The following is a 14,908-nucleotide window of genomic DNA, read 5'->3' as shown; positions in this document are numbered from 1 at the left end:
CTACAAAAAAGACATCCTTCTCTCTGCTTAAGGAGCGCGATTTGGGTCACTTCCCCTTTCCCCCCCGCCTGTATCCCCCCCATCCTGGCACGAGCGAGGAGAGGGGCACAGTAGGGGGTTGGGGGTTGGTTTGTTTGGGTTTTGTTTTTTGGGTTTTTTTAATCAGGCCAATCTATCTGCCAATTTACACACAGCAGAGGCTGTGCAGTCTTCGTTTTCAGCAATTACAGAAATGGTAATAAATCCTCAACCCCATTTGTGATGCTGCAGCTCCAGCAGAGAAGGAACCCTCCGCTGGGTGCAAGACTGGCGTGGAAGGCCAAGACTGCAAGGAAGGATGACAGCATTTTAGGATGAAAAATAAGAAAAACAATATGGGGAAATGACACCAAGAAGTTCAGTTTAATTTAAGCTGCGACAGGCGGCAGTTTATGATTTTGCAGTATGTCCTTTCTGTGAATTCACACATAATCCCCTAACGTAGTGTTAACTTTTCTGTTAAGGCTCTTTTATTAGTATTACTTCCAGCTTTATTTCCTTTAGCCTTCTAGTTACATCTCTATTTCAAAGAGAGGGAGTAGTAAATAAAGGGAGACCACTTCAACTATAAGCTTTTTCTTGCTTCTCAGTATTTCATCACACCAAACACCTCGCATCAGAGAGGACTGAATAGCTTATTTTTGGAAGTTCAAATCCCTTCCAAAGTGGTTTTTTTTGTTTCCTGGCATTACGAGAAGTGAGAAGTGTTTTGCACAGCACAGTGAATAAAATGTTCTGATTTTCAAAAGAAACAATTGCACAAGAATAGACAGCGGAATCATCTTGAGGTGGTTTGGGCATGCGTTTCCCTTTGTGCACTCTTTGCTTTCCTTCATTTCATGCCCGAAATTCTGAGTTGCTCAATACTTTGCCTCTCTGCCCCAGTCCTTCCATCCCCTAGCAGAGCTGCCATCATGTGAAAATAGTGGAATTTTCTTTAGCACTGGATGTCAGTTCTAACTTCACAAGAAATGGTTCAGCGGTCAAGACACCTGCTGGCTACTGACCGTTCAGGTCAAGCAGACCTCACCAGACAGTAACGTTATTGCATCCTTCCTTCGCAAAGAGTTTCAAGTGGGCCAAGCAGTACGGAAAGCAGCAGCGTCAGATTCTACTGATACACAAAAACATTCAAGTGTGAACCCATTCTTAAAAAGAAAAAAAACACCCCAAAACCACAGCACACATCATCCCAAATTATAGTTCAGTATTACACATGTATTATCATGTGCAAAACTCACCATTTACAAAAAGAAATACAAACATGTGCCAGGGGTTTCAGATACTGGCAAATCGACAAAATGCTACAGATCTCTGTATGTACAATACACACGCTGCCCATGACATTTTTGTAATCATCTGCCTTAAAAGTTACGCTGCTCGCATTCGACTTGGGGAGAACCCCATGTCCCCTCTAAAGAGAGTAGCCTTAATTGACTTAAGTAGGGTCCACAGCGTCACCCACAGCATCAGCTATCTTGGACAAATCTATAGGAACACACACGTTTAATACATTTTATCTTTGCATAGTAGGACTGACTTTCACATCTCACCTACCGCGTAAACTTAGAACCATGAAATGCTACAACACTTCTTCAGTCCAGATACATTTTATGTTGGTGACAGACTATACAAAATAGCTAGTGTTTCTCCTTCACCTTACTGATCCGTTAATCCCTCTGCTAACACAAATGGTATCTGGGATAGGTGCTGTTAAATCCCTCTGCAAATCTACAACACTGCTTACATAAAAGTTCCTTACCAACCTCCTTTGCTTATTTTCTGCAAGGAGCCTGAACAGCCAGACTAACACATTTTAATCCTAAATTAGGTTATCTACATTCTTTCTCTGCCCCCTTCTCTACATCCTTTTCTTTCAATTTCCTCTTCCTACCCCCTAGGTTCCTGTCTAAAACAATGTATATATAAAACACTAATCCAGATAACAGTACATCAAGTTCAGATAAAGGCACTGAAATCGCCAGTACCAACGTTATGACCTTCTTACAGATAACACAAGTTTTCATAAGAATTCTCTTGTAACAGGAAAAGAGAAACCACAGAGACTTTTAAACGCAATACTCTAAAACCAGCAAGAGATTTATTCTTGTATATTAAATGTTAAAATCACATGCATAATTATAGAATACTTTATAGTTAAAAAATATTTCAAAAACCAACCCTGACAGTTTACCTGCAACTGCTATAAAATTTCTATGATATATATATATAAAAACATGTTGATTTTCTGTAATTAAAAAATTAGGAAAGGAATGCAATCATCCAGGTAATTATGAGTTAACTGATGCCCTGCATCGGACAGTCTTGTCAAACTCATGCTGGTGAAACTGAGTTCATACCAGCCAATTTACTGAAATACTTGTCTAGCGTACATATATTTAAATCAAAATGACATTTGGCTAAAGGCTGAGTGTAAGAAAATAGATTTTTTGCACACTACAGCAAAGGACTGCAGAGGGCCACAGTATAATATGCCTTCAAAAGAGTCTGTGGTACAAGAATATTCAGCCTCATGGCTGTTCACTCAAACACGCTGGTGGAATATTTCCGCATAACTGGCCATATGCATGGTTTACACGGGTTTTGTAAGCAATGCTAGAAGTGTCTGAGTGTGTTTTGCTAGGCATTTTATGGTTTAAGACCTGTCCTTAGCTCCTAAGAAAGGCAGCCAACAAAGATGTTTTCAACAGTTAACAAAAGAAACAGAAAATTAAACGATGAGTTGCTGGTTTTAAGAAGCCGAGTCATCGTTGTTTTGAAAAATGGCACCGTATGGATCACTGTTAATGCGCTGTAGACAAAATGAAAGACCTGGGGTTGCGGACGGCTGTGCAACTCTGCCTTAATTTTCTGAGGGTTAGGTATCCTCTGTCAGTTGCTGCCAGGTGTCGTCACAAAAAGAAACAGGCTATATTCTTCTGGATTGTCCACTTTAAACTTTCAGCACAAAGCTGACATACATCTTCGGTAGTGATATATGGTCTTACTAGTAAGGTCTTTCCTGTACATCCACTGTTAACTTCCTGGAACGCAACACGAAGGGTAGTTCTGTAGAATAAGGAAAACGTACATCAGAACTCAAAACCCCAAACTCATCCTCTGAAAACTGAAGAGTCAGCAGCAAACAGCAAGCCTCTACATGTTCCTAGTTGCAAAACACACAGCGTGATTCCTGTACGTTACAGCCACCTTGCGAATTGCGACGTTGGTGGCAAAAACTGTGGGCAGGCATAACAGAAATTCATAAGCTAGCATCCTCCTCAGCTTACACTCTAACCCTGCAATTAAGAGTGAACAGATAAAGCCCTAAAGCCACATGGGAAACACTGGAGGTTTTAATGGGACTTGTTGTTTGGCCTTACTAGGAAACCAAATGCTGTGAAGCAAAACAAACATGTGAGGTAGCAGGCCCGAGAGATGATGCTGCCGCTGCTGGGTCAATACTATAGAACACAAGCTTCACTCACTATGTTAGAAGGAGGGGAAAAAAAAAAAGACCCTCTGCCAGTGGCACACAAGGGTGCTGATCCGCAAGTTACTGCACGGTAAACTGTTTGCACTCTTATGCTGCAGCATGCAAAACGTAATCCGTCCTCACGTAGGACATTTTCATCGCGTTAAACTGGTGGCAATTTGGTGTTTGAGCCTGATGTAACCAAATTTTGTGTGACAGCATTATCTTTTTCTAAATAAGGCTTAGAAGGATGCAGACAGAAAGTTTACTCTGCAACGTTTGAGTAAATCTACATGATCCTGAGGCAAAAGCTGGATCTTTTTTCTCTGTTGAAATTGACATGTGCTTACAACTCTGATAACATGGATAAATTCTAAATATGTCCTACAAGGAAATGCATTTCTACCTTTCAAAAAGCATTTAAAAAGTAAAATAAAAGGCCACAACTGGAAAAGAAAAAAAACACAACAACAAAATCCCCAAAAAATTTTTGGACACGTGAACACAGCAGCCTGCCGTCACATGCTTTTTTAAAAAGAAATTAACTGCAATTAAAGACTAAAAAGCAGTAAAATTAAAGGAGGTGGGGAAAAAATTACAGTGAAAAAGACCTGTTTATTGACTGAGCTAGAACTTACGTTTGTACGCTGAGTAAATAAAGTATGCTAAATCACAATGGTAAAAATTTACATTTCATAAAAAGAAGCTGTTAAAAGCTAAGACTGAGAAGAATGTTCCTATGACTTAAGTTCCAAAGAGCACTCTTGTCTTTAATAAGGTATTTTTTGACAGCTTGCAGACTGAAACACTGAAGCTTTGCAACAGCATTTAAACCAGGTCAGGTTTGAACCTGACTGAATAGAACTAATCCATTTTTGTTACCCAGTGTGAAGAAATTATGAAGAAAAAAAAACAATTGGCCCTAGAGAAGGCAAGACACACTACAGTTTTAATTTCTAATGTAGTTATCACACAGAAGACCTGATTTTAAATGCACGTGCTTTTAGACAGACAGGATTGCTTCAAGGAGAGGCTGAAGTTCGTACAAATGCCTGTAACTCACTAAGTACCAAAATTATTTATGCAGTATCAGAAAGTTGCATTTAATCATCATCTAAATATGGGATTTTTTGCTTTTTCATCCTTTTGAGGGAGGGAGGGATGAAGGTCTTCCAGGACCCAAAGCTGATAAGGACTGTGAGACTGCATCACAGAAATGTAGCGATCACACCCCGCTTCAATGCGGGAAAGATGAGTTGAGCTAAAGTTGTGTTACACCTTCATTGTAGGGAAAGCGCTTCATTTCAGGACTGCAGAACATGGAGAAAGGAGATGGAAAACTGGCATTCTGAGCAGGCGGAAGAGTTTATTGAACTTGTGCCAAGCATAACCTGGAAGTGGTGTGATCTTACTGACTCGAGGCTCTCGTGAAAGAGACAGCAGAAGGAGAAGCACTGGACACCACTCGGTGCCCAGCTCTTCCCCTGCCCCCTGCATCTTCCACCATCCAGCATGGCACCCAGCTGTACAATTAGCTTGGCTGAAGTTCATTTGCTAAGGAAGAGAAGGGTGAAATGGAATACAAGATCCTGCTGAATGAATCTTCTGTCATTTAGTCATCCAGCAGAAATACAAGGTGACAAATTTTCCTATGAAAAGCGTAGTGCTTTGACTAGAAAGCGCAAAGGCTCAAGCTACTTGAATCTGACGCCTAACTACAGGTAAGCAGAATGTAAAACGTATCCCAGTAAAGATGGGCTGGCTTTGTGCGCTGGCCATAATTTGGCATTTCTGTTAATCAGTTCTCCTCTTCCTATGAGAGGCAAATTGTGGAAGACCACTTCTTTTCCAAACTCCTTGCTGTTCAGTGTTGTGCTGTAGTCGTTTGCATGGACACTGATAAAGCAGAAGGAGCCTCAACTGAAAGGCTTCATTACCTCCTGATGACCGCACACCTTCATTTCTCAGGCTCTTAACTACATCGTAACTCATTGATGGTTGTCATTAGCCTCTCTGGCAACTTTGTGCTGTGGTATGAACTGTAAACCCTGAAGACAAAGGAGTAAATCCTTTTTTTTCCTCGATTCCAACATCCTCCTTGCTTCAGTCCACAAACTGATGCATCTGAACAGACAATCAACAGCATACTATATGAAAGACATGCAGGCCCGGTTTTAAAAGATGATGTAATCCTGACTGTTTTGTTATTCTTCAGTTGAAGTCACTGCCCTACTCTGAAAGAGCAGTAAGAAATGGAGGGGAGGGAAAAAACACAAACAAACATGAAGACATCCATAGTATAGAACTCTACTCCTTGCTTAAACTTTAAAGCTGTAGGCAAGCTTTCCTCCCACCTCTCCTCTCTATTACCTGCTATATACCACCATTAGCTACTGCGAGCTGTGCTGAGATTATACCACTGGGAATCTGGATTGTTCCATTCAACAGTGAAGCATACAAAGAAGCTGAAATCTAAGATACGATTGTTTGTCCTCGCTCTGTCTGACTTAAATAGAAGGCAGGGTGGGAAGCTCCATGATTTAGTGTTTCTTTAGACCATCATAATCAAATTCAATTATGAAGTGCAAAGACCTCAAAACCGAGGCAAATTTGCCAGCCATATTTCAGCACTGCTTCCCTCCACTTACCTTGTGGCCCCGAGGGAAGCATTATGCATCATACCTCTCAAATGGGGATTTCCAACAAAACAATCATCGCCTGTTTTTGCTTCAGCCCTAAGCTCTACCTGAAAATCATCTACTGAAGGTATCGTCCTGTTAGTTGTCCTCCTCTTGTGCCATTGCCGGAGAGTATCTCTGGCTTCTGAACTTAGCAGTCGGGCAGCTTGTTCTTCCTGGAAGTTCTTGATCAGTGAAAGTGCTCCATAAGCCTTGTCAAGTAATAGCCTCCTGTAAAGGGGCAGCAAGGAAGAACTTCTCAGAGTAGTGACAAACACCATGCTAGTTCCGACTGGTCACAGCCAGAAGTACAAACACATTTTTTTTTTATGCGTATATACGTGTGTGTGTATATATATACACACGCACACGTATATATGAAAGTCCCTGTACGATATTGCCAAAATATTTATACATGAAGAAAATCAGCTCATTGGTCTGCAAAATAACGGAGGGTGCATTCTCTGGTGCCGAGACACATGCAGTGGTTGCATGCGCTCCATATTATCAAGAGGTGCAATAGTACCTAACTCCGGGCCACTAGTGCCAGGGATAGCCAGTTAAATAACTAGTGTCACTCCTTTACTCCTGAGTGGTTTTTTACAAAGTTGGAACATGAGGTTTTCTTCTAAACAATTTCCAAACAGTGATTTGTCTTCTTCCGAGCTTCAAATGTGGATGAAATAAACATAGCTGTTTAAACAAAGTAAAAGACAATCTACCACTGTTCAGGAACTTAAAAGCAACCACTCTTAGTGGCAGTAGAGCAATGACTGTGTGATTTGTACCCTGGAAACATCCCAAAGAGTTTGCTTTTGTTTTTAAAAGGAAGACTGTTTTGTGTCACCTTTTTAGCATTCCCCATAATGTCCAACTAGTTCAGGAGGTGATGTGTACAGTCCCACATACTCGACCTTTATTACATGAGTGGAGAACAAATTAAAGCTGTGACAGAGTTACCGATGTACAAAAGAAGCTGCAGGTCACAAAGGAAAAGGAGTCTCAACAGGAGGTAACAGTCCTCAACAACCAGGAGAGAAATAAAAGACATGCTGTTGTTTATTTCTCTCTCTTCTCTTTTATCTTTTTGGGGGTAGGGGGGTGGTGGTGGTGGGGTTTTTTTGGGGGGTTTTTTTTGGTTTAGGTAAAGTATTTGAATGGGAGTGTCCAATTAAGAGGCAGCACAGTCTATTCGTGGAGTCATTCAAAGATGGTTAGAATAGTATTTTCTGTATTATCGATAGCATCCTCTTGGCCGTTTAGCTTCGCAGCAAATTTATACATACAACACATGCAAGACCCAGGAGGCAAGTTGGACAACACATTACATCTGAACTGCACAACCCATAGCACTAAACATTTTTTCCTGCACAGTATAGTTCAGCTGGGCCAAAGACAGGGCCAGCCAATGGATAGACCTTCTGAAAAACAACGTGACTTAATAGTCCAGTAAATGTTTCTGCCTTTCAAGCACGTTAATGATCTCCAGCTTCACATCTCAAGTATTTTCCATGCTAAGATTCCTGAACAATGCACTGGAGGATGCTCTGTATACAAAGCAGGGAACAGACCAGTGCCAAATTGGAGGAATCCTGGCATGGTTCTCTTATGCATACCAGCATGCAAGAGGATACAGCAATTTCAGCAAGCCAAGAGATAGCAGGAATGGGAAACATACACATATACTTAAACTCACAGCTGAGCTTGGTCACGAGAACCTTTAAACTTCCTCATAAACCGGCAGATTCTGGGGCCTACCAAGGGCTTGCAGAATACCTCTTTGTTAAAAACACTGCCGTGAAAACAAAAAGGAGGGAGATTTCCTTGCCTCTAGTGGACGTCAGCCGTCATTCCAGAGTGCCTTAAGAAACATATTCCTAGGGCTCATAAAAATACTTTGCGAGAAGCATGGGGAAGAAATGAATATCATTACGGGGAGCAACATTCTCAAAGCACTTCCCCTAGAGGGGGAAAAAATTCCCCCAGAAGCTTTTACAAAGCACCCAACTCAAATCCCATTACGCGTCTCACAATTTAATGGAATGCCGTGGCACTATAAATTATTCTCAGGATCTTTTGCACATGAAAGGATAACACATTTGGCACCCGCACAGTGTGTTGCGTTTGCTGCTAAGTCACGATGCCTCCTCTTCTTGGTTGAAAACAACGTATGCCCTCATAAGGTAGTATACATCAGTAGATTTCCCGGGTCACAGAGGCCTACACCCTGCAAGCTTAACCAGTTTTCTGTTACTTTAAGGTGGAAATAATTATGAGAGCCTCTTGTTACGTTACCGACATTGCTGACTTTAGGACTGCCCTTGAAAAGATTTCTACTCAAACAAGGTTAACAGCAACTGCGCTATGAGGAGAAGCCCCCCTTCCCTAGTCCTTCACTCAAATCCAATAAAATAAATAAATAAATGAATTACCTTCTCCGTGTAACAAAGATGGATCCAGCAATTCCATCATGTATTCAATTTCAGTATCCAGCTCCAGACATATCACACTGGGCTAGTACATACGTCAACACAGGCAAGAAGTCATCCAGCTCCATACAGCCTCCCTAGGTCAAAGGGAACACAGACAGTGATAGACAAATCACACTTTTTTACCAGTTTCAAGCGTTTTGAAAGGAAAGCATTATTTTGTTGCCGTTCACTGACCAGTACATTTGTATTACTCTAGAGCCTCCTGTTACCAATGTACAGCGAAGAGAACGTCATCTGACACTCGCTGGACAGGGCACCAACACCAGCTTAATCCTGTACTTCAGCAAGCACAGATCTCATGATGCACACCTTGAGGCACGCACGGGAACTTAAAGACTGGGCTCACCTTGGCATCAGCTCAACTGGTGAACTCACAAAAGGCTGCCATGCCAGTCTGGCCTGACCTCCACCTGCACTTCTATCACTGGCTAAGAGATGATGAATAGGCATTTCCTTTATACGTGCAGCAATGACATCCACTTTCTGGAAGGATCCAGCCACAAATACCAGTTTCTGAGTCTGAATCCCAGCAGAGAAGCCTGAATATAAAAGCCTATTAGATTTGACATGAAAACTAAGCTCATTTCCTTGACAGAGCATGGTTAAGAACACCAGCAAGCAAAGCCTCATCATATCATTCTTGACTAGCTGGTGAAGCATCATTGGCAACGGCAGCACGCAGCTAACACAGAGAGACCACGCTATACCTAGGTCTGTCTGCGCTCCTATCACTTTTATTGCATTTAAACTTTGTGTTTAGAAAACACTACGTGGCCAAATCTCTTGAGTCTGGCCAAACTGCGTTTGCTGCAGAAATGGTGCGATGGTCACTTAAAACCACCAAGAGCAGGAGCCAACTTGAACTTGGGTGAAACCCCAGATGACCGAAGAGCTGATATCTAAAGTTACACCAGGTAAGGCATACCCTCTAGATTTTACACTACTATCTGACTGACAGTACATGACAAAGCAGATACTCAAACAGCTGCTGCCTCAATGCCATAGTTTACAAACTTCACAGGACAAAACAAGACAACCCAAGGAGCATTTGCCATATTTTAGCCCAAGCTCCTCAGTGCAACAGTTAACCGGCAGCAGCCTCTCGGTAATTTTCTTCCGCATGTTGGAAATACTTTACTCCATGAGGTAACACAGCATGGACAAAAGAGTTTACAGCACTTCAGGCCAAGATGCCTACATCCGTTTTGAAATGCAGGACTTTGCACAGAAATAATAAGCTGGGCAGGAGATCAGACCTAAATCTCGCAAAAGTGCCCGAGGGTCTTTAACAGCCACCAGCTCTCACAATTCATCTCAAATCTCAAAAGAAAGTAGGCATCTTTATCAGCATGGGACCCAGCTGCACATTCAATACTCACTTAGGAAGAAAAACTGCCACCACGTGCAGCAGCTTATACTTGCTTGGGGGCGGGGGGAAAAGTGTCACACTACCGCCAGCGCTGCTTCGCCTTAGCTCGCGACCTACCACAGCAGTGTACGATAAGACATCGGCCAACAGAGCTGCTCCTATGAATTCATGCCATGCAGCACAGCATTTTAATTGTGCCGCTGACTACTCAGCGGGACTTAACTGGTCTGTAGTGCCACTTCATTATCATAGGTTTCAAGGTCATGTTTGGACTCTTGCTACAGTGTAGAAATAGATGTTATTTCTGTTCCAAAACGAGGAAAGAAAGTATCGAACTGAGAACCTTCAGAGACATAGCAAGTAACAAAGAGTCGATCAGAGGCTGCTTTCCTACAGAGCCCTTGCAGTTATCATATTGGATACATGCTATAGAATTATTATAGCTAAATACCAGGGCGTTACGTCTATTACAATTTCCATAAAAATACTCATTTGGAACCAGTGTCAAATTCAAGGCTTACAGGACAGACTTTTGACAGCCAACTTCAGAAGCCTACAGTTAAGCAAAGCTGGGGGTTTTTTTAAGCTGCTTCACAACTCTGCTTCACACTGAATTTGTAAGACTGCTGCCAGATGCATCAGAGATATCAGGAAAGAAGCAGAGAGAAGGAGTTCCTCTCAAAAGGGCAAGGAGATGCTACGAGAGCTCCAAGAGCAGGAGACATATCTGCAGGCTCAGGTGGTCTGATTTCCTCTACCAAAAGACAACACCAGGTTTAGAATATCAGTGAACTTGAACCATGAGGAGCACCATACCTGAGTTATTCTCCATAACAGTGTAATCAATTTGCAAACTCGCAGCAGCAGCATGACTTTCTTTTCAGGTGAGTACATTTTCTGCATGGTCATGAACTTGACTTTAATCTTTTCAACATCCACAAAATCTGGTGTTGGAACAAACACGCCCAGTTCCTGAGGATTCCTCTGCCGCACCAGTTTGCAGGTTTTCCTTCAGCTGTTTCCAGGATCCATCCGCGGTATGAAACTCTTTCAACATCGCTTCAATGTGGCCACTTCAACGGCTTCAGAATGCACTTATGCATGGCCTTCTCCAGGACAACATCTGCAACGGGAAAACACAAGTCCAGCTGACTTCCTCCTCTACAGCAGAGCCAGTATTAACATAACCCATTCCCAGAAGAGACACTGTTAGAGCAAAACCTACTTGCTAAGGCCTATTTATTATACAAGCTGAGTTTTCAGATGTTTCTTAACAAGAAAATAAAAGGCAGAGCAGAATCTGTATTCCGCTTTCATTTATGACAATGTGGTAAATAAATAAAAAAATAAAAAAAAATTCACCCACAAAAACCCACGAAGACAGATTGCAGACTGTCACCAAAAAAAGGGGGAGGGGTGGCAAAAAAGGCAAGCTGTGACTCCAGTTAACTTTTGTTGGCCAGAAGTCTCCGAGTTTTATTTTACTTTGAGCTTAGACTTTAACTCTCAAACTTAACAGTCAAACCGTAACTTTGTCTGCTTTGGCATGAAAGTGCCATCCTTTCTGCATAGTTTCCATCAGAAACTATAACTCAACCAAAGTCTCCTAAAACTTGGCTCAACTTTGTCACGATCTTTATGAAGTTGAACAGATTACGGGCTTTAAGCTATAAATGAAAAACCAAGCTGTGTTTGTCCAGCTTCGGATTCATGCACGCAAGCTTATATACAGGCTTTGTCATCAAGTTTGAAGTTCTTTGTTTGGCAATAGTGCGCACGTGGCACAGTAACCACTAACTTAGGGTTGGGTTTTTTTATTCTTGTTCTACTCAAGATTTTCTTTAACAGTCATTCTCCATGTACGGACCACATCAACAGAGAAAGCTCTTTGCTAAACATGTTTCTCTGCAAACCTTTACTTTATAAGCTAATTTTCTCTCCCACTCAGTGTCCCTATGGCAACATAGCTCACATTAGCTATTTGTACTACAGTTAACTCCCACAAGCACAAAAGAAACTGGAGACCCTTCAGCCTGGCCACTGCACCAATGCCCTGACAGTAGGGCAGGACCAGAACCTAGAGTAGACAGATGACTTGGGGAGCACAGGAAGAGGAGAGACCAAATGTGCTAATATCACCACATTTTATACAGCTAGCAGTGGACATTCCTGGTACTAGTTGGTGACTCATTAAAGTTTCATTAACCTCATGCCTCTTCAGGTTCTTTGCCTGTTCTTATACCACTTTTTCTCCCCCCCCCCCCCCTTTTTTTTTTTTTTAAATTGCAGGACTATTTCTAAGGCATTGGGATTTACACACATACACTCTCCAACGAGCATTACCTGTTTTCTTGCTTTTGCTTTATGCTTCATTTATTTTATCCTTGCATTCAGCCATTTTGCTTGGTCTTCATACCCCTCTGCCATGCAAACACACCCTTCACATGCTCCTCTTATGGTGTCTTTGCTTCATATGTAGCATTTATTCTGTGTTTGTCTGGCATGCAATTCCCAAATGTCCAACTCCATTAGGAGCTCCCATCTCCCCTATCCCAATTCTGCCGGGGCTCCTGTAGCTTCTCTTGCTATTTTCCCCTCCTGAGACTCTGATAGAGGTGGCAAAGCCATGTCTACATCATTCCCAGAGCATCTGGGCTCTCTCTCACAAGGGAGACCGCAAAAGCTGCTGGAAGGGAGAAAGAGTGAATGTGAGGAGCAGCATTTGCCCTCTGATCTTCCAGATTTCCATACGGCCACCGGTAAAGGCATAACCCGTCTGACACCTGTTCTCGATGGCCTGTCACACAGTCTGAAGGGTGGATCCAGCTTCCTGCCAGACCAGAGCCACCAGTTATACATAACAAGTGGAAACACTTCAAATGACTGATCCTTATCTATTGCACTTGGTAGGGCCACACCATCACCACTGACAGCACTACCAAACCCAGTCAGGAAAACAGAAGCATCACCCTTCTGTGCAGTGACAGAAACTGCCTCTCCATGCCATCAAAGCCATCCTCAGGGCTCATGGGGCAGAAATATTTTTCCACCAAGAAAAATGCACAAATCTCACCCATGGGTACGCTAACTAGCTAAATTCCTAGAGAGTACATACGCATAGTTCCTTGCTAGCTTCAACTGATGATGGATTTGGGGTTTTGTTTTGTTTTTACAATTCAGCTTACTTTATTTCTACTGCCTGTTCAGTTTTTTAAATAGCAAAAACACCAACTGCTGTGCTCGTAAGTGGAACACCTCTGCAGTTTGCATTCCAAGTGCCTGGTCTCGTTTAAGTCAAAATTAAAGCAATCGGTGCTGCCAAACATTACGTTAAGCAAGAGAACTCTCTATCCCCGTGAAATTTTAACTCCCACAGGCTGCCGCTGGAAGCTCTGCACATGAATAGTTAGCGTCAGCCATCCTTCATCTCAATAAAGTGGGGTCACTGCCACATTTGGTCACAGGAGGCTCAATAAATCACAAAGAATTCAGCATGGATCCTCAGAGCCCTTGGTGTGATAATGAGGGAGCACCTAGCCTGGGATGGGAGACTGGAAAACTCAGTACGCTTCCGTGACTGATCCTCTATGGGCTCCAGGCTGGAGCTGGTTCAGCGGCTGCCTGCGGCATCAGTACGACGGGAGCTGCAGAAGCAGTCCCTCCCCAGGGGCTACAGGAACTGGATGCTGCTGGGAGGGAAAAAAGTCCTCCACAAAGCCCCAGTCCTTGGTTGGAGCCAGGCTTGTTATCTGTAGGAGAGAAGTGGAAGCCTTAAGTCTTCTGCCCCTCAATCCTTATTAAGTCAGTGACACTCCCACAGCTTCCGTGCAGATGAATCGCACAGATTTTTATGGTATGCAAGATGGCGAGGAGGCGTTCTTTCATATTTGCAGTTTGTCACAGACTCCAAAAGCAGTGCCTGGAAATTGCTTTGAAATCTACTCTATCACATTCCGCCATTTCTCCGGAACATAAATCAATTTGAAAGCAGCACAGAGGAAGAGAGAGCAGATAACTCACGTGGCTGTGCTCAAAGTTCTGCACAGGGTCCAAGTACTTATTGCTGAAGGCTGTTCCTAATGGTTTCTGCGCTGTTAATGCAAGCGGGTAAATAAAAATAGGAGGGGATATTTAGTAAAGCATCCTTCGGTGCTGTTCAGCGACTATATTACAGCTAATAGGAGACAAATGAAATAAGAGACATATAGCTGTGATTCCAAAGAGATACTAACTGCGTCAGCTTGGTAAGGGTAGACGAGAGAAACTGTCGTTTTAATGCAGCGTGTTTGCATAGAACTAGCCAGCAAACAAGTGACAAGATACAGTGTGTCCAAGGTTTTTGGTCTTTTAAAAAACAAAACAAAAACCACCAAATCAAACAAACCAAAACCAATACAGAATCTTTTCTTCTCCCTTATGAACTCTTGGCACAGACATAAGAACCACAGAGTTCTGCGCTCAAATTAAAAAGTGACAAACTCTAGCAAGCCGACGAGGTCAAAAACATAGCAAGATTGATCAGGACTGGACTTTTTTTTTTTTTTTTAAAACGGTCAACAATAACACCTATATGTATCCTAATTAATATAAAACCTACATAAATATTTATACTATTATTAAAGCCTGAAAGGACAGCATTTTTTCTGATGTGGGTCTTAGACCAATATTCAGAGTCACAAGAGACACCTATAAGCATGTTTAGGATCAGGCCATCCAACTATTTACCCTGTCTTCTGAACTGCGGTTACAGGCCTCTTTCAGAAAAAGATGTTTCTGCATATGATCCCACAAAACAATTTCCAGCCAGCAGCAGCTTTCACTGTTTAACTTCTAATGGCCACAAAGAAGTATAGGA

At 42.3% G+C, this 14,908-nt stretch overlaps 1 protein-coding gene across 1 annotated transcript in view; it reads right to left on the bottom strand.

Moving 5' to 3' along the window:
* Positions 1-2,114: 2,114 nt before the first annotated feature.
* The window catches only part of RIN2 (Ras and Rab interactor 2), a 264,998-nt gene continuing 252,204 nt past the window's right edge, over positions 2,115-14,908 (bottom strand). The window contains 15 exon segments of the mRNA XM_075749984.1: positions 2,115-2,853; positions 2,856-2,919; positions 2,921-2,955; positions 2,958-3,002; positions 3,005-3,102; positions 3,883-3,887; positions 6,261-6,406; positions 6,409-6,423; positions 8,625-8,691; positions 8,693-8,740; positions 8,742-8,758; positions 10,870-10,896; positions 10,899-11,049; positions 11,051-11,125; positions 11,127-11,176. Coding sequence (XP_075606099.1) covers positions 2,792-2,853; positions 2,856-2,919; positions 2,921-2,955; positions 2,958-3,002; positions 3,005-3,102; positions 3,883-3,887; positions 6,261-6,406; positions 6,409-6,423; positions 8,625-8,691; positions 8,693-8,740; positions 8,742-8,758; positions 10,870-10,896; positions 10,899-11,049; positions 11,051-11,125; positions 11,127-11,176 — 905 coding nt within the window. The 3' untranslated portion in view covers positions 2,115-2,791.

The sequence above is a fragment of the Balearica regulorum genome, chromosome 3 (genome assembly GCF_011004875.1).
Source record: "Balearica regulorum gibbericeps isolate bBalReg1 chromosome 3, bBalReg1.pri, whole genome shotgun sequence".
Lineage (NCBI taxonomy): Eukaryota > Metazoa > Chordata > Aves > Gruiformes > Gruidae > Balearica > Balearica regulorum.
The sequence above is the reverse complement of the archived record's forward strand: the minus strand, read 5'-3'. Positions and strand labels throughout refer to the sequence as shown.